Source organism: Harpegnathos saltator, unplaced genomic scaffold, assembly GCF_003227715.2.
Source record: "Harpegnathos saltator strain DR-91 unplaced genomic scaffold, Hsal_v8.6 scaffold694, whole genome shotgun sequence".
NCBI lineage: Eukaryota > Metazoa > Arthropoda > Insecta > Hymenoptera > Formicidae > Harpegnathos > Harpegnathos saltator.
In genome coordinates this window covers 1994502-2014930 of record NW_020230531.1, presented here as the reverse complement: position 1 = coordinate 2014930, position 20429 = coordinate 1994502, and the positions used below count along the sequence as shown (strand labels likewise).

General features: G+C 37.0%; 2 protein-coding genes across 5 annotated transcripts; both read right to left on the bottom strand.

Annotated features, from left to right (window-relative positions):
* Positions 1–161: 161 nt before the first annotated feature.
* Positions 162–13306, bottom strand: LOC105189616 (hexokinase-1). 3 transcript variants are annotated; one of them, XM_011151845.3, is made up of 10 exons: positions 11677–13306; positions 5561–5663; positions 3423–3576; positions 2938–3156; positions 2347–2666; positions 2128–2240; positions 1588–1746; positions 1363–1502; positions 1146–1282; positions 162–829 (listed from the first exon to the last, which is right to left on the bottom strand). In XM_011151845.3, the coding sequence occupies exons 1-10, from the start codon at positions 11931–11933 to the stop codon at positions 740–742; spliced, it is 1692 nt and encodes a 563-aa protein (XP_011150147.1). In that variant the 5' UTR covers positions 11934–13306; the 3' UTR covers positions 162–739. The 3 variants fall into 3 exon arrangements, with proteins under 3 accessions (XP_011150147.1, XP_019699966.1, XP_011150148.1); XM_019844407.2 differs by lacking the exon at positions 11677–13306 and adding an exon at positions 6974–7113; XM_011151846.3 differs by lacking the exons at positions 5561–5663; positions 11677–13306 and adding an exon at positions 3659–3943.
* A 93-nt stretch (positions 13307–13399) lies between these two features.
* Positions 13400–19416, bottom strand: nompB (intraflagellar transport protein 88-like protein nompB). 2 transcript variants are annotated; one of them, XM_011151849.3, is made up of 17 exons: positions 19314–19416; positions 19025–19180; positions 18711–18761; positions 18321–18496; positions 18011–18206; positions 17713–17930; positions 17501–17610; positions 17379–17425; positions 16873–17030; positions 16595–16781; positions 16337–16523; positions 16112–16259; positions 15898–16009; positions 15732–15800; positions 15328–15628; positions 14941–15057; positions 13400–14238 (listed from the first exon to the last, which is right to left on the bottom strand). In XM_011151849.3, exons 2-17 carry the CDS (start codon positions 19151–19153, stop codon positions 14123–14125), a joined length of 2322 nt encoding a protein of 773 aa, XP_011150151.1. In that variant the 5' UTR covers positions 19154–19180; positions 19314–19416; the 3' UTR covers positions 13400–14122. The 2 variants fall into 2 exon arrangements, with proteins under 2 accessions (XP_011150151.1, XP_011150149.1); XM_011151847.3 differs by having other exon boundaries at positions 17379–17610.
* Between the last annotated feature and the right edge of the window lie 1013 nt (positions 19417–20429).

Here is a 20429-nt window from a genome sequence, read left to right as displayed (position 1 = left end):
ATTTTTTAGAGATTTGTCAAACGTATTATTGTTGGCTTTTAAGTACAAGCAGAAATCATTTGTTATGATATTTGAGTCTTACACGTAATTGATAAAGTGTCAATTGGTTCTTTCAAAAGTTCTATGTGCTAAATATATAAATGTATAAACAAAACTCTCTATTAAAATGATTCATTATTTTACTAGTCTTTTATTATAACAACTTGGCTTTTCCTCTCGTATAAAAAAGGACGTCCCCGACGTTTACAAGACGCAACAACCTCTTACTTTGTAAATGCATATGTACTCATATATTGAAATTTTATTTAATAAATAAATATTTAATAAATAAATATTTCAATATTTGTATTTTACTCTCCCTCTTTAATCCATTTTACAACTCCCCTCGCGTTTAACGAAACATATATCTATTTTTTTAAACAGTACACGCACACACGTTTTCCATTTGTCAGTTCAATCGATATCTTTTTGACGTTTCACATTATCACAAAGCCAATGTAAACACATCCTGATGTATGTTTATGATGTTTAAACTCATTTTTGTTAAAACTCGTGCAATGAATTGCAGTACAGATGTACAACGCACATGTATCAATAGTATTGAGAGGAATTAACGATTAACTATGACGTTATTGGTTATTGAATAAAATCTGTCACGGAATATTTCTATGACGACTTGCATGGTGCGCCACGGTAGGCCAAGGACTGCGTCAAAAAGAACCTCCTAGTGTATTCATTGTTATTGTAGCCGCATCTTAAGCCTTTGCGCGATAGCGGCCACGAGCGCAGCGCCTTTGCCGCTCCCATCTTCTGCGTGAATTAATTTGAACTGCGTATTTAAAATAAATATATTATTGTACTAGAAAGAGGGACATATACGCATAATATTTATACATATATGCATAATATTTATACCGATGATAAAAAGCATTATGGATGTAGAGTAAAAGAAATACAAAAGCCACAGTAAAATATAACTCTGCTTCTTAATTACACAAGAAAAAAATGCATTCAAGATCCTTCGAAGAACATAAACTTTACGGAGCATTGGATATGGATCTTATTCTTCGAATTTCTTTACCTAAACAACATACTTTAAAGGAGCAACAGCGACTTGCGATCCAACTGACGTTTATTTTACACACCTTTCGTCCAGAAGAAGTGAGAAGCGGAATATATCGTTTCATCCAGCCCTCTAACCGAGGATGATGCTTATAGAGAGATCCGTCCACAGCGATCGTTACCTGTTCCTTGTCGATACGATCCAACAGAGCCGCGAGACCTGCGACACAAATTATCGATATGATTAAAATGAGCGCTCTTGCTTCGAATACCTCGCGCCTGAGTACTTTATTAACGTACATATCGATACTAGAAGAGCCGCGCGGTTGGAAGCGACCTCACACACGTATTGGACGATTCTGATATCGTCCTCGTCCGGAACAATGCCAAATTTATTGAGAACTTTCTTCGTGTTGCAGTCATCACCGTCCACTGAATCCCTGGACAGAGCGACAGTACGAAATTGAACTTTTTATACGTGCGAATTTTCGGCGAATAAGGCGAATTTTAGATGGATAGACTTACTGCTCGATGTGCGACACCAGATCGGTGGTAAGATTTCCAGGCGTTAGCAGACTATGTGGCGTATTTTCTCCTACAAACAAAAGCCCCTCTTTGGTCAACCTCGCAAGTATCACACGCACCACCTCACCGAGATATTTGCCAGCAATGTACTTTTCAAATCTAAGGAAAGAAGTCAGTGATATACAAGAGGGATCCTTTTAGATACAGACCGTTGCGTCCTAGGAGCTAACTGCGTCGCTAGGATTCGCCTGGACATTTTTCTAAAGTTTTTGGATTATAAATCACACATTACTCAATGAAGAAAAGTTTAATTTGATTTAATCGTTCCTCGTATCTGTTTCGTTTTATAAAAACGATTAGTCTGCTACTTAACATCTTCAATTTTATCGCATGTCAATAAATCGAAATAAAAAGACGAATTAATTAAAGCATATTATTATCAAAAACGGTTTCTTATCATGAACAAGTGGACAATAAGCACGACATAATTGCGAACAATCTGATGATGACAGATAACGTACGATAAGTTTGTTCACTTACGTGAATGAATTCACGATAAGAGAATTGGCGTCGTTCTCACGATCGAAATCCGTCTTGATGAAGTCCAAGACACCATTGTCGCCGAAGGCGCCCCATTCGATGTCGATAATAACCTCGAGCGAAAAATTCATCAGACGGCTGATTCGCCAGTGCTTTTTATACTCACAATAGCCAATATACGTTTATACATATCACAACTGGTGCATCTCGGTAACTTACTTCTCTCTCGCCGTGTCTCTTGGTTTCCCAGTGCTTGACTCGGTCTGCCTGTTCCAAGTAGCAGGCGTTGCTGCCGGTCCCGAGTATAAGTCCGATAGTTGTTTCATGGTCTAACGTCGAGGCCTGCACCAGAGTGCCTGTAGTGTCGTTCAACACCGCGACGACCTTCACCTTCGTGTCGCCTCGTCGATCCAGCGCCTCCCGCAGGAGCCTCACGACGTCCTTGTTGACAGCGTCGGGACAATTAAAACTCTTAGTCCATGTCACCAAAACACCGACATCCAAGGAGTGTTGGATCATCGGGAACGAGAATGTGAAACCTGCGGTGCGAGAAACGCAGATCATCAAGGTTGCAGGTGAAAGTGGAAATCGCAGAAATTATTAGACACACATCGCATAGATAATTATAAAGACAAAGCTGATTATTCGTAAGATGATTATCTTCTTTTACAATTCTTTTCTTTTCTACGAACAAAAGTGTTCGCCATTTATAGGTAATCAGGCGCGCGCGCGCGATAACATGTGTTAATTAAAAGTTCCGCGAGACGCTCGATATTCCTCGATGCGCCGTAGAAACGGAGTTTAATTTACCGAGAGGAAGCTCTGTGTCCTGAAGCCCTTGGGCGGTGACGAAATCGCTGACGCACTCGGCCAGATAGTCAAACAGAGGAATGGCCGGGCCGACTTTCAACTCGGATCTGATGGAATACCGCTTTACTTCTTGTCGAATGGGAGCGCCCTGAGCCAATTCCAACAGGAGCACCCGGAAGTTGGTGCCACCGAGGTCGAGCGCCAAATAGAGTCCTTCCTCTACGAATGTTCGAGTAATAATTAATGATTCAACTAATCAAGGACCATAAAATCGTTGATATCACGATACATTTTTCGATCGCGCGCATCTCGTCGTCGTCAAAATAAGATGTCGATCGATTCGACGCAAGGATCAGAGCAGCAGGTCAGAACGATCGACGTCAGAGCGCGCGCGCGCGCGCGAAAGAGAGAGAGAGAGAGAAAGAGAGAGAGAGAGAGAGCGACGCTATCATTATGGGATTAAGAACAGAAACTGCAGTAATCACCTGTCCCATTGATCAGTTCCGGCACATAAGTATTTTCCATTTGCAACGAGGACGGCTGCTGGTGAATTCCCTTGGTCATTTCCGAAATGAAGACGTCCCGTATCCTCCTGGTCGTCGCCGCGGAAAACCGCATCTTTTCCATATGATTTTCGATCTGCAAGCAGAGAGGTTCCTTCTCGTTAGACGTCACATCGATGTAATCTTTACGGCACACTCGTCATCCCGGAAAAACTTGCCGCAATCCATAAATCTTGCTGGCACCTCGGCAAACACATCAAAGAAGCTTCGAACGTGCTGTTGTATACAATCGCCGAGTATTGCGCAGTTTCTAATAGGATTCTAACCAGGTAGACTGGCAGAAAAACTCACGCTGCTCACGCTCGAGTGCAGGATACAACGAGATACATACCGGATTAATTACACTCAGCGTAACAGGCGGGATTAACACGTGCGCAATATCGATTCGTTTTAATTCATTCGTGTGTTTGCTGAAATTTATAATGTAAATCTAACGACGAAATTTGCGACAAGCGACTCTTGCCACTCGTCGACTTTGGCCGACTTTAACGCCGGAGATTTAAAATGTTTTAGGTAAAATCGAGAAAATGATTCATGCTCATAAATATATGGGAAAAAATGATAACGTGAACCTCTCTCTTTTTATCTTTCCACACAGACCGGACGATCCATCAGTTTTCTGCTTCTTCGATAGTTTGAGAACGGAGTCGCGTTATCTACAGCGATAAACTGTTCACATGCCTTGACCTTTTAACACGTTGACTGCCGCGCGTGTTTGCAACGAAATTTCCGTCAGGCTACGCGCGCCGCTGTACGAAACGTGCGCTGCTGTCTCATTTTTGTTCATTTGTTTCTATCGATACATTCCTAAAGTCCTCACTTGTCACCTCGCTACTCTGCATGAACAGTTCGAATCTTTGCCGAGTACCGAGTGGTATAACTTAAAATCTCTGCCCTAATTCGCTTCAATATTGAGAAGAAAAATAGAAAAGTTAGTTCTTAGTGAGTCATATAGCAGTGAGGAAGAAACCTGTTACGATATTCACACAAATTCGGATAGCAGCGATGAGGAAGAGATCAGATTGCCCAGAAAGAGAAATATAAATATAAATATAAACATAAATAATATAAATAAATATAAAAATATAAATATAAATATAAATATAAATATAAAGGGTGCGTTTACCAGCAAATTTTCAAGTCCCGTTTACTTTAGATTCGTACAATTGCCGTCGAAAAAAATCAAACACTAATATCAACACGTATTATTCAGAAATTGTCATGTTTACTACCGAATCACTCGCGTAATCCAACGCCCGAGATAATATCCATCGAAAAACGAACTCATAATCTCCCTGTCAGGTTGCGCAAATGTTACATAATGACGTTTTGCAATTTGCAGATATCGGCGATGAGACGTGGAGGTTTCTTCAATCTCGAAAAGCTGCTTCGCGGTGCGAAAATGCTTTATTACGCGATATGTGGGCACACGTGACAGTGTGATTAGAATAATCGAATCATGAGTAAGTAATTACGCATGATCGTCTCGTGTCACTAAACTCTCGACTAGAATGTTCCAAGGTTAAGGACTTCATTCGCTCTACCACTTGTGTGTGATTCAGAATATCGATTGCAATGGTATGCAATAATTGAACGGTCGTTTCGTTTCTTTTCAGAATTGCATGCCATAGAAAAAACTCGCGAGTTCATTAAACTTTTATCGTTGCGAAGCAGAAAGCATAGCCAAGTGAGCCAGAGGAGGCTCACATTGCGTTATGTAATTTATTTATAAATACTTTGTATATTGAAGAAAATTATAACTTGTAAATGGTTCCGTATTTTTTTCTTTTTCTGCGTCAAAAATTAAATGCGTCGCGTAATTTGCCGCATTCAGAATGTTTCCATTGCACGATTACGATATAATGTCAACTTTCAAATTTATATTATATCGTACGTTGTATAAAAGGGCAAAGGTCACAAAATGAACGATTTATAAAATCAAGTGTGTAGCAGATAAAATGGACATGATAAAATCGCAGATAAAATTGTATAATTTATAATGCAAATGTTACGATTATGGGTGAAGTATCAGCTACGGAATTTAAACAAGCGTTACTCACTTTTTGTCGTCTTACATCGTCGGAAAGTATAAGTGGCGCAACTTGAATTGCTTCATGCAGTTCATGGTCCGTGGGCACGACCATGTCAGGAGATTTTGAAGATCTGAAAAGAGACGGAAAGTCAGAAAGAGTTCTTGAGAAAGAAGTATATTCTATCTAAAATATATTTTATCTCGATACGACTCGAATTCGACATCATTATGCGTCAAATTGAATTTCGTCATTTACTTTAGTCTCACTCTCTCCTCTTCTCTATTCGTTCTATTGTAGTCACTTGTGCAATTTTATTAAAGCTACAGTTGTAAGAAACATAAGCTCATGTCACAAAAAGCACGATATTATTACTTGTTGGATACTTTCTTATTTTACCGACTTCCTTACCGATCTTCCTTCTTATTTCTCTTTACCGACGTTAAATCTTCCTTCTTATTTCTCTTTAAAGAAAAAATAACAGACACAGCAATATTTGTCATATAAGTCCTCAATTTTTTGACATCTGTGAAATACATGTGATGCTCCCATTCAATTCAAATTAATAAGATTATTCGGCGTGCGATAATTATGTTCATTTTCTCTACTTGGGAATTAGATATGAATGACAACCGGAAAAAGCCCGCATTTTCTGATAACATAGTTCTCGTAAATTACGCGATATGTCACATTTCTGCGTGTCACATTCTCGACAAACGGAGAATTAAAGAAATGGACTACGCGTTGCATAATTACGTAAAAAAGTGACGTTGGCTGACATTCTGTGTGTCTAAACTCGGTGTGTGTGTGTGTGTGTGTGTGTATCGTGAGATTTTTAATAAAAATTATAAATTATAAAGAGAAAGGGAGTATGAAATATATGCATTTGCATGATAAGATGGTGATAACAGTTACAAGAAAAAAGAACATCAGAGAGTTAAAATAAAATGAAAGGGAGCGCAAACAAGAAAAATAAAAACGAATGAAAAATATCAAAGATATGCCAGTCGGTGATATCTTTATACCGCTGCCCCTTACTTTTTAAGATTTATGTTAGCTTTTTACGTGTCTCGAACAGTCATAAAGAATCGCGAAGGCAAAACAGAATCAACGTCAGAATACACGGTTTCACCGTTAGAATAATTCAAGTTTTAGCTGGCTGATCGATAACGATTTTAATGGGACTTGATTAATCATTCGAATGGATGCTAATTCAGTCGCGGACGATCGATCGATCGAATATAACATCGTCGTTACTGGCGCTATGTTGCTTGTCTATGTTGTACAACATATTACAACGGCTTTATCGCTAATCATTTACATGCCTATGTAACAGTGAGACCATGAAAGTCGAACCAGTCGAGCTTGATTGTCTGGTTGAAATATGCCGCCTCTCGCGTATACACACGCTATCATTACGTATAATTTTTTTCATTCCCATACTTGTCTCGCGCGCAGTTCCTCCAGTCTTATTTTCAAGGTGATCCGGAGAAATTTTGCTTTCACCATCTAGTTCTCAACCGGACTATATCATGACTTAGTCTCGAATGCATCATGTTCTCTCGTTTAAATGTATCGCAACACTGCAATCAAACGCGTGAATTTTAATCAACTGGTCGTCTCAACAGAACGAATAGATCGATTTTATCTGATGCAAGAATCTGGCATGAAGAATGCAGATCGCCTTATCTGAAACCAATTATTTATGTATCGTGAACATTATAAAGTCTAGAAATTAGAATAAGCGCGAATGTATGCGTATGCTCGGTAACCGGCGAGTTCGATGAACAGTCCCCGACCTCCCGTACCGGAAATTAAAGAGACTTTTCCTCGACGAGGCACGATTAGACCGTGCTTTTTCTCTTCCGCGGTTTTTCAAGATCCTGCACGCGGCAAGAAACGAGCCCTAAATCACGACGTGCGCGTCAGGTGGACTGATGAAACTGCGAAACTGCGAAAAGAGACCAGAACGTTCCTCCTTCCCGAGCTGCAAGCCGGCAAATGAGGCTCCATTGAAATCAATTGGAAGGTGCAAAACGTCAACCGAGATAATTGAGCCAGTTGACCCGCCGTGACGATTCTAATCCAGAGTGCAACACGCACAGTTGTCACTTCCTCGGTTCGTCGGGCGCAAGTACTTCACAAGCGTCTTCCTCCGTGACGGATAGAGATCCTCCGGCTGGCACGCAACACGACGCCGTGTCTCCTGCCGTCTCATTGGCCATCCATCCTTCATTTATCACACTCTGCACCCATCGGCGCATCAGCGATTAATGAATCTGACGTAAGCATAACGCTGTCTGCGCTGCGCAGCGCCGCGGGATTGATGGGGCCGCGAGGATCCCGAACGATTCAGCGGACAGCTTTATTGACATTAAATGGCACGCGAGGCATTTTATGGCCTAATACGGAGCCTCTCTCTTATTCAAATCGGAATTAAATGCGGAAATGGAACAAAAAGGCGCGGCGTATGATTTATTTCCGTTAGGATAACGCTACGTATACTTGAGCTAGCCCGGTCCTACTTTTAGTCTTTTAGAGCAATAAGACATTTTCTTTTTTCCAGAGACGCACTCTCCAGTTATCTAATCGAGCGCTCTTCATGAAAGAGTACAGCTCATAAATAATCTGCCCGTCGTTTATATAATAAAACTTCCGTAATTCATGACTATTATCAGCGAGGACACGGAATAAATCCCGGTGAGATCGAGATACGTGGGAGTCGGGAGACACGTTCAAGTTCGGATGTCGAGTTTTGAGGTGAACCGACTCATAACGCTCGAGAGATTCAAGAATGAATCAATCCAATACAGCGATGGATGGTTCTGGATGATTATCGCCATTTACACGAAAGAGAAAACGATGAATGGGGAAAATTAAAGTGGAAAAATTGAAATTCACACCTGACACCTTCGATACCTGACTTGCCAAACCAACAAAAATAATACTCGTCAAACTTCCTTTGCGCTAACAAGTTTAGTGAAGGAGAAAGGAATGCGACGAGACAGATTCCACAAATTTTGTCGCTGTGGTGCAAGGATACTTTCCGAAGATATTTATCAAAACGTCAGAAACGTCAGTGAAACGACAAAAGTTAGTACGTACAATTAACTGTTCTCGAGTTGTCGGAAGAAGAAATTCAATGTTGACTTGTAATTCCGTAAATTACCAAGTGACGCGAAGTTAATGGACTTTTGATTAAAAATGGAGGCAAACAACAAGAACGGACTTGCGATGCAGTTGCGATACGACAAACCCTCAAGTTCTGAGACGAGATGAATTTTCTGAGAAGAGATAAGAGGCGACATCGCACGAAGGATGTTGCGCCGATAACATCCTACTAAATATAAAAAAAGTGACCATGGACGTCACGCGAACTGACGTATAATATGATTTTTACTTGAACGCTTATTTACTCATAATTGATTGTCTTGGTAACGTGTCGGAAACTGGGAGGAACCGACGGCGACGATTTAGCGGCGGAGCGTCGAAATATCGCGACAGACAATCTTAGATCAATTATGTCATGTATTTCGAAACTATTACGACAGACTAACGCGACATGCGATAAGACGACGGACTGTCCTTGACCGATGACGAAGGTTTTGCGATGTTTATGCTATCAGCTAGAAACTTTAACATCATACAGATTATGCGTGCACCCGTTATCCTACATGAATTCATTTGTGTCTTTCAAAGATGTGAAAGAGTGTGATTTTCTTCATGCAGGATGCTAGCAGCAAATTGCCAAGCCAGATGTACAATTTTCCATCCTGTCTTTTGAAACGATTAAAAAATAGCCGAGGAACCAGACGAAAACCGACTGACTGGAAACAATATTGCTGTTATTGCAGCCGGAAACAATCGGCTGAACATTCGGCTGCTGCTTAAAATTCGATTAAGATAAGTAAAATAATTAAAAATAATTAACTGAACAGAAATTCTATGGAAACTCATTTGTTCTTACGAGCGATTCTTTGTTTGTACATAAAATGACAGAAAATCAGTTACACGCGAAATGAATTTGTTTTCTGTGTGTCTGCCGAAAAATTCTACTTATGTGCCCGAGTTAAAGCCTTTCATATGATAAAAAATCAATATTACGACCATATAACTTAGAGAGAGTTCTTGCGACCATAAAAATTTCCAAGACCGCCCAACACACAAACATATTCTAATCCGAGTGATATCGACAAACAGCTTCTCGAGATCTGCGAAGACAGATAATAAAAATATAGTTCGCAATCTAAATCGCGCGATTCCAGAGGCAGAGTTCAATTGTCGCCATGAGAACACGCGGTTTCGATAGTGAGAGGAAACATGAAGGAGACAATAATTTTATATGTATTGGGAAATTCTGTTACACGCGACTGATGCTCACAGCAGCAAAATGTTTTTGTCTACGACTATAATCAGTATGCGTGGCACGAAGTATACCGATTACAACCATGGCGACAATATACAACGTAATATTTCAAGGCCTCGTATTAGCGAAGTAAACACATCAAAAGCGATTGTCAATATTACACATACATATATATAGTTGAGATGATACCGCGATAAATCGAGCTGATTTATTGACAAATTAGCATGATCTGCGGTCGAATTCGCGACAGTTCGCACTGGTCGTGTAACAAATAGCTTAAGAATAATCTGAATGTGCGTATTTCATTAGAAATCACCGTGTGTCCTTCAAACTGTCGCGATTGATCGGCAAAAAAGCCATCATTTCTAATATCTATCTAATATCTATAAGCTATCGATTTCTAATAACCTCCGTCCAATTTTCCACACTTGCCATCTTGTTCACTTTCTAAAACACTACAAATGGAAAAGTGCCTGCTCTTCAACATAATGAATTAAAATCAAAAGTTGTGACAATGTGTTGTGACAAAAAAACTTGCTTTGTGTAACTGAAATTTCCCGTTATCTGAAGATCAGACAAAAACTCAATTGCAGAAAAAGAAAAAAACCCTGTATGAGATTAGTTATTATTTATTAATTATTTAGTCAACAGTTTTCAGTTATCTCAACCGTGTGTTTTACAACACAGCTTACGAATATTTTAGTTCAGACAACAGAGATATCGTCCCTGGTATCAGAAATTCACCTTTCTGAGTTCTTGTCTAGTCTCTATTCAGTTATACAAAAAGTAAGATTTTTTTTCTGTACAGCGGCTTGTTATCGACGACAGTCCAGGTCGTTCGAGTTGGAGTATAAAACTCGTATCGCGTTAAAATTCAAATTGCGGGTTACAATGTCAATGGCAATACCTCGGAAACGGTGAAAAACAAAAGTTCACACAATGTCATCGATTATCCTCGAGCTGTCAGATCTATAGGTCGCATGTTATCCCATTTGAAATATGCACTTCAGTGCAGGAACGTAGCTAAGGATAAACATAGCAAGGATACCCGATGTGTAGAATTTCGAAAATATAAAGAATTCGCATTTCTTTTCTTTTTTATAATATATATTGCGTTTTTATATTTTTATATTAATCTATTCACTCTCGAATGACCTCTTGTTTCAACCAACATCCACTCATTTATAATTCATAAACATTGACTTAAACAGTGACTCAAAATTACGATTTAACGTATAGAAAGGAACAAAATGTTTGGTCGTTGCATACAGAATGTCGAAACGTCGAATTAAAAATGTTTATTTGAATTTTCATGTCACTCAGAATGGAAAATTTCATAATCTGATTTCCATCAAATATAAAACAATCTAAAGGCGAGAATATGTTTCTATTTAAATCTGACTCTTTCTGCAACATTATATATGATTTTAAGATCAAAACATAATATACAACATAAATATATAAACAAACTATTGATAAACTTATACAACGATAACATAAAGATTTTTATTAGTTTTATAAGAGATTCATATACCTCGATATAAATTAACAATGAATAATTAGGGTGCATTAACTTCGTAGACGCGTTTTATTACACTGAAATTTTTCGAAATTCTACATTTCTCGTCTCTGATGTCTTCGGGCGATAATAAAGGCTCGAGAATCGCAAGTACGCTACTGGCTGTTGCAATTCGCGAGTATCGACAGGTGGATGGTCCAGGTCATAAAACTGGAGCATGCTTAACTACGACTGGATCCTGCATCTCTCCTGACACGATACCTGGTTTTGCGCGCTTTCGCTTCCGCTGCTGTGGACCTCTGCCGCCGGTTCAGTCTCTTGATTGCAAGATCACGAGATGTTGCCTCTGTGTTCTCTGTGATTCTGACTGTCTCGAAGCAAGCGATCGGAGCACGTTTACACACGTGGACGGAAGAACTCGAAGTGTACTCGCGATCGCCAAGCAGCGACTGGTCGTGCCTCCGATCGACTCCCCGCGTGTCCCACCGACGAGCAAACTGCAGACTCGCGATGTTCATCCACCACCGCCGGCGAACCGCACACGCGCATGTTCCGGCGTATGTAAATGAGTGATCGCGCGGATATATGCAAGCAAACACAAAACGGTGTCTATGATCGTGTTGGTGATTACATATAAATAAAGTGACTATATAAATAAAGTGACGTATAACTTTCAACTTAGTGACAGATATCCTGATCAATTCGGGATCATCTGTGTTAGCAAAGACGCGAAGGAGGCACTTGAATGTTTAATCATGAATACTTGAATCAAGTTTTTTTAATCATGAATACACATCTTTTTTAATCCCGGGAAGACGAACAACCAACAATGATCATCTCCAGCTGATTTCTCAAGCCAATTTTTATACGGAATTTAATTACAAAGTGATATATACAAGATTGAAATTCGGAAAATAATTGGAAATTATGATAAAACGTTTTACTTTCACGTTCCACCGGCATTTTCATCAAAAAGGATTGATTACAAGTAGCAAAAAAAAGTGCCCGCAGAATTTGACGACTCAATATACAATTATCTCATGCCGGCTACGAATATAAGGCTCAGAACAATTTATGATATAGTACGAAATTTTATATGCGGCAAAATGTGCTGAGCATTCATTCACATGAGTTTATTAATACATCACCGATACGATCAAGTGACATTTGACAGGATATCATTAGTTACATTTATGTTCGCACGTGGCTTACGCATCACGTGGCTATTGATAGTTACGCCGATTCATTCATTCTCAACTGACCAGTCCACGCGTTCATACTTGTACGACGCTACGCAGCCGTTAACAATGGGGAAACATGTACAAATGTACAAATATACACATACTTGATACTTGGTCAAACTACGATCAAATGAATCGCCAATGTGTCATCGTCGCTCTTCAGTCTCGTTACAGGGTTCTACTTTATCCTGGATGTTTTGCTGCGCGCATTGCTATCATCTATAAAACTGTTAACGCCGTCTCGCAATCTTATTATACCTAGTAAAATACAGACCAATAAATATATAAGCGAGAGCACATAAAAATGAATACGAAACATTGTTACATGTACGTGTGTTACATACATATACATAAAGTAACATCCGACTCTCCAGACTACATAAGCTGAATGGAGTTTGATTAAAACGACTAGAGTGTGTATGAGTGAGTTTAAATTTAGATCATTGCAATTGCTCGCGACTCTACTGGGACCGTAAATCATTCCTCTTTAGCAAAGACCAATTTGATATCTCTAAGTATGTTCGATTGGGCACACCTGCGCTTTATAAAGACGGATAAGGTATAAAATATAATATTATGCAACTATTACGTAATTAATCTTGCTATGAACAAGTAGTTCTTGTGAATTTCAACGTAAATACGGTAGAATTTCAAAGGTATTTAAGTAGTCGCTAAGACTTTATTAACAACTATAGTTAAAAATTATAGTGATTAAAATTCATTTAATTAATTACAAATTTATGGAGGATGGAGAAAGATAAACGATATATTCATGCGGCGTATATATAATTGGCGACAATTCTGTAATTCTATAACACGCAATATGTGATAAAGGAATTCCGTGAACAAGGGCATTGACTGACATAAGGTTAATAAGAGATGTCAAACGCGATCAACTCGTACTTGGTTTTGAGTGGTCGGCTGGCCACTCAAAAGTACAGCATTTGAAATCACTTGATCCAATGACTCCCCCCCATCTCATTAATCTATAATCTATAATCATAAAAAGTATTGAATATTATAAGTATTATATTAATAAATTATACACCAGTTCACAGTATCCATGTTAGATAATCATTTCTCAGTGATAAACTTTATTGCAACGTTGAGGATGTTGATACACGCAAAATTAAATCTACACGTTTAGATTATTATGACAGAGAAATGTTGCGTGTAAAGTAAATAATGATTACACGTATAAACGTATAATACTACAAGTTTATCAAAAACAATATTATTAAACGAATCATATTTTTATCAACTTTTCTTACTTCTTTTTCAAGACGAATGCATATAAAATAAAAATATAATTAATGTGGTGCATTCAGGCTCAAATAGCACCATAAAAATCGTGGTAATTATTTTTTTTTTTTTTAGTTATGGTATTATTTTACTTACCGTGCATGTCCTCTACTTTCGTTAAAGAATATATAAAACTATACAACACTCATACAGACACGATATTATCACTCGGGAAGGAGATCATCCCCAAGTTCCTCGTCACCAAAATCGTCGTCTCGTTTCCCAGCCGCTGTCATTGGACGCGTAGGGAGAGGTCCTACAGGATCTACGTAATTCACACCTATAGAGACAAGATAATTAAAACACGTTAAAATTAATTTACGAGATTTCAACAACTTCAATGAATTAAGTTATAAAATCTCGCGAATATCAAGTCACGTGAGAAACAGGCTCGTAATTCCAATAGAGCCAAGATTCCAATTTAAAAAATTTTTCTGATTCGTCTGATATCACATCACACACGTAGACGGAGCTGACATTTTAAGAATTAGAATATTTGTAATACAAATTATATTCAATTAGAATTACGCAGTAACTTCATGCTTGCTCCACTTCTATAGAACAACTTCTAGATGTAAATACAACAAATATCCTGATAATATTTATCCCTAGATTCATAATTCGAATCGCTAACGTTTTACCGAGTATTAAGTAGAGATAAAGAGAGAGCGTAAGAATAGACTAGTCAAAGAGGCTGCGGCCATCCATCATGTATTTAATCCATTAGAGTTCACGCGCTACCTGTAGATCACTCTTGCTGATGTTTGCTTTCGATAGAACTACCCAATGCTAAACCACTATCTCCCCTTTCCCCAACGTGATTGCTACATTTTACGCACATTGCATAATCGCATTAAAATCACGTAATAGACAATCTTATCAAAGATTATAAAAGTCGCTCAGGCGGGGAAGTAAACAGAGATATTCTTAATATAAGAGACACGGTTATATTGATTGGAAGTTTTATTAATTTTTGACGTACCTTGATAATCATTTCGGTCTGCAATTGGTCGTCGATCCGGACTTGGCCTATGATCTGACATTACACTTAGTCCTGAGCCAGCTCGCGATGATGTCCCGCTATTACTCTTCCGAGATCCTGCATGAAAACGTACAATTGAAATTCAATTATGATATACTTAAAAACAATAGGTAATTTGTACTTTTAGATATATTCAATCAATATCTAAGCAGAACAGCTTAATAAGAAAAAATAATTCATTGAATTATTTTTTTGCACGTAGATTCTATAATAGTTTTAATTATACATAATATATTCACACTTCATATCCACATAATATATTTACATGTTACTCAAACATTATTAACCTGTTAAATAGATTAATAATTTTTCTTCTCAAGTATGTACCTGTCGTGCCTGGCCTTGCTGACCCTTGTCTTTCTTTTAGTTCTTTAACTTTCTCAGCTTTCTTTAATTCAGCTGCATATATCTGCGCTTCTTTCAAACCCAAGTCGCTACATAGCCTAACTAAAAATTTCAGGCATTCTATGTTATCTGGGAATTTATTGTGAATGTTTTGATACTCCGTTAGAGCTTTATGAAATTGACCAATGCGTCTTAAACATGCGGCAACCAATAATCTCCATCTGGGTTCGTCCGGTGCGAGTTCTACCGCTTTTTCGAAATAAGTTAAAGCCTTTTCAGCAACCTTAAAGAGAAAATTAGGAAAATGCACAGAGCATTTTACATTTATTACATAGAAAGCAATATACTATTTAGGCAATGTAAAAAAATTTAATATTATATTATACCTGCATCGATATGAAATAGGATCCCAGCCAATCTATCACTTCAAAATTGGCAGGAAAAAATCTGTGAGACTGCAGCAAACGATAAATTATAACGAATACAAAGAGAATGCTATTGTATCAACGTGAGTGAATAGAATTAAACAATAAATTCAACTATGATACGCACATCGCTGTAAAACTGAAATGCTTGTTGCTTATCTCCCATTGAATCGTACATTTCCCCTAACTTTTGCAAAACTCCCGGATCAGATGATATTATACCTAACAACTGATTATACCTAAAATGATATTTAAATTAAAACTATATACATAAATCATTACAAAGTTATTGCCGTAAGAAAATACATAAAGCTTAGAGATTATTTAACTTTGCAAATTACCATTCAGACGCTTGATCGGCATCATTCATCAGCTGATACAAATGACCAAGCTGATATAACGTTTCCGGATCATGTCTAACAATGTTACGGACTTTCCAAAAGCACTCTAAAGCCTCTTCGTACATGTTCTGTTTTTTGTAAACTAAACCTGTAAAAAGTATATTAAATTAATGAACATATATGTAATTTATAACGGAAAAATGATTACATTAACGAAATAATTACCTAGATTGTACAAAGCTTGTACATGACTTGCATCTGTTTCCAATGCACATAAGAGCAACTCTCTGGCGATATTAAATTCATCTTTTTTAATTGCACAAGCTGATAAATTAACATAGGCTGCTGCATTGTAAGCATCAGAATTACGAGCTGCTTCACCATATTTCTCCGCTTGATCATAATCTCCCTGCTAAAAAACACTTCTTTGTAAACTCAGGGAATAGACCAGACATCTGTAAATATTTATAATTCTTTACTTACCAAATAATAGATGAACGAAAGCATAGTTGCTGCTGCACTGTTAGCTTTAGTGTCACGATTTTCGAACATTTTTAATGTATCTATGGCCAGTTGAGTTTCTCGGTTAAGTAAAAATACCATGGCCTTGTTTATTTCTAAATCTGCAGCTAAGAAACTATAAGCCGAAGATTTTATGGCGTCAACACACCTGAAAGAGACACAATTGCGTTGCTCTATATTAAGTCTTTCAAAATGCAATATAATTTTTATATGTTATTTTTATCATATTTGAGATATACCAGGCGAATCCAGCTGTGAGAGTATCCTCAATAACAGGCGCTATAAGTTTCGCTGCACAAAGTATAGTCTTCTCAGCTTCTAATTTCATTTCTTTTTCTAGCTTTGATAAATCGTCATTTTTTATAACTTCATTCAATATATTGGATGCAGCGTCGTCCTAAAAAAATATATATAAATAAGAAAATTTTTATATTTATATATTTATGTGAATAACTATTGATGTATAATTTCACGATTCTACCACATGTTCACATACAAGTGGATATTTCTATTAATATTTGGAAAAGGTAGAAGCACACAAAACAGAAGATAAGATGCAATAATAAGTATTGTATATTTGATGAAAAAAGAATATATATCATTATATAAATGTGTACGTAAAATATGTGCATTTTCACGTGAATTACGAACTAGTGCACACTATGATACATAGCGGTGCAAGTGCCGGCAATATCTTCATAAATATATAACTCTAGCCATGAAAATAAAATTGTCGCCAACTCACGGGATTCATACTGTACTTGTCTTCTTGATCTACGTTAAGTTGTACCTCTAATAATTCAAAAAACGCTCTTTTCATCTTATCACGATGAGATAACGCGAAATGACACAAAACGGTGTGCAAACCTGCTTTAAATTCGGATCTTTCTCTCATCACCCATTCAAAACTATTAGCTGCTTCTTCTAATCGACCCATTTGTACAAACAACATCGCCATGTTATGCATTATTTTTATTCTGCGAAATGTTTGTCGGGTTAATGTTGTTACTGTTAAGGACTGTGCCGGAACATTCTTTGCAATAGTTCTCAGTTACAATCTGGTATGTCAATGTATTCACCTTAGATCTTTATGAACAGTCGGGGCTTGATCAAATGCCATTCTGTACATTTTAATAGCCTGAGATAGTTGTCCTATTTTCACGTAAATATTACCCATATTGACTTTAAGCCTGGCACTATTGCTGAACATTCTGTTCCTTGTTATAGCCTGATAAGTCGCTATAGCTTCTGTATACATCTCATTGTTTGTATATTGAATAGCTAAGTTGAATAACACCTATTGAAAAACGAATAGAACATTTGTGATTACAAAGAGAGAAACAGTCATGAGAAATTACAGCGATTTAAAGAGCTTACAGCAAACGTCAAATCTATATTATGACTATCACTGAGACCAGCTTGTTCCTGCAGTCGTATAAGGGCTCTTTCTCTTGAGGAAGCTTCACGCGCGCGTTCTAAGGCAATCCTCATATTGTTCTCTGAAGCTGACACGGCAGAACTTTCTATCAGACTCATTATCTTCCTTTCTGTAGCTTTTATTTTTTCTTCTGGCCTTAAATAATAAAACAGACAATTATTGCATAATCTTCTAATGTTGCAAATAGAATGTAAAAAAAATATAATACAATATATACAAATAAATATACTTGTAGATATAAAGTCTTACGTGTCTTCTTTATTAGTTTCTAATGGTGGTGCAGGAACTTTTGTACTGCTACCCATGTTAAGAGGATCAAAAGTTTGTCTACTACTGCTGGTATATCCAGCACTTCTAACTGCTGTCATTGGTCTAAGCCCACCAGTCATAGGCTGCATTGATGTGGTAGTGCCGCTTCTCTGAAACTAAAAAAGCAAAAGCTTGAGATGTAACGTAACAAAGTTTTCATACATTTAACATCAATTTTATGAGAAATATAAACAATAATATATTACAAAATAAACTATTTTATAATATGAATAACCAATTTTACAATATAAACTATCTATAATATAAACTATTATAATATAAACAAATTTAATAAACTTTTATAAACTATTTTTTTAACAGCTTGCTTACTCTGCTTGATGTTCCAAAACGCATTGCACTACCAGGTGTCTTTGGAGTAAACTATCAAGAAACATTCATAAATATTTTAGAAACAATAATTAAACTAATATTTTGATTAATTGTTAACTAATACTTGTTTAGTTAATAACTATTAACTAATATTTGTTTCTGTTTCAACTTTTGACAAAATGAAACAGAATGACGACATTATGATGATTCTATAAAGTATTTCTACTAGCTAGTATTTCTAGTAAACAATGAAACAAACTTGAACAACTTCATACAGAGTACAAGTGTGACCAATAAATATATATGATACTTACTACTGATCTTTTCGCATTGCTTGTTTTAATAACCTCCTGAAATAATTCATCCTGCTCATTGATGTCATACACTGATGAATAATCATTATATCCCATATAAATGTCATCTTCAATTCCTGCCGCAGCCATGGCTTTTTATATTGTTATATTATTCACCTTGTATATACAAAATATTTATTAGTGAGTTTTATGCATGTATACAAATAAATATGATTCTTTATAAAATTAGCCATTTCTAAATATGGTTTTAATATGAATAATTTGGACAAATTAAAATCACAGAACTAACCTGTCTGGTTCTCTTTCAAAGTATTTGAAATTATAACGTAACGAAAATTTCACATCTAACAATGACGAATAAAAATTTAGTAGTAGCAGAAAGTAACCTGAGAGCGGCTAACACGACATTTTCTGCGACACCGACTTTCCGCACTGGGAAAGGACACCATCTGCATCCATTTTGAAAGGGGAACTACGATGCTACATCCACTTTCAGGTTTCGGCGGTAAAACCTGTATGTGGTGGCAGTCCGTGCTACATCCATTTTTAGGCGGTTTATGTCCGTGCTATAACCATAATAGCGTACTTGACAAGCACGGTCTCGCACATTGTTTATAATATGAATTTTTATCGAATATCGATTAATACTATAAATCAGTGTCAAAAAATTGCACACGTGCAATGACAATTTGTTCTTATTTTTCAGGTACATACCCCTCTAATCTTATTCAACAAATTAACTCAGATAAACGAGCGATTCGTATCAATTTTTCTCTTCTTATAGAGAAATGAAAGAGTAAATCAGTACCGAAATCGAAGACCGATCAATATCTAATTTATTCATCAAATTAACTCGGATAAACGAACGATTCGTATCAATTTTTCTCTTCTTATAGAAAAATGAAAGAGTAAATCAGTACCGAAAATCGAATATCGATCGATACCGTAAATCAACGTCAGAAAATTGTCCACGTGCAATAACAATTTGTTCTTATTTTTTAGGTACTTACCCCTCTAATTTACTCAACAAATTTACTGGAATAAACGAATGATTCGTATCAATTTTTCTTCTCTTATAAAGAAATGAAAGAATGAATCAGTACTGAAAATTGAAGACCGATCAATATTTAATTGTATGTATATTTTATTGATTCCCCTGGCGGGGTTACAAATTCTAATATAATCTCTCCTCCTTATTTCCTATTACGCTCGCCTCTACACGCCCCTCGCACACACACACACACACTCCCTTAAATCTACTTTACAAACGTCTTACATCTACTCGCTCGCTTATCTCTTATAATTAATTGTTCGCTTATCATCTATTCTTATACATATGTATATATCTATATTTCTATGCCGCTGTTACTCCTATAATTCTTATTTCCTATCGCCGATCTTCGCT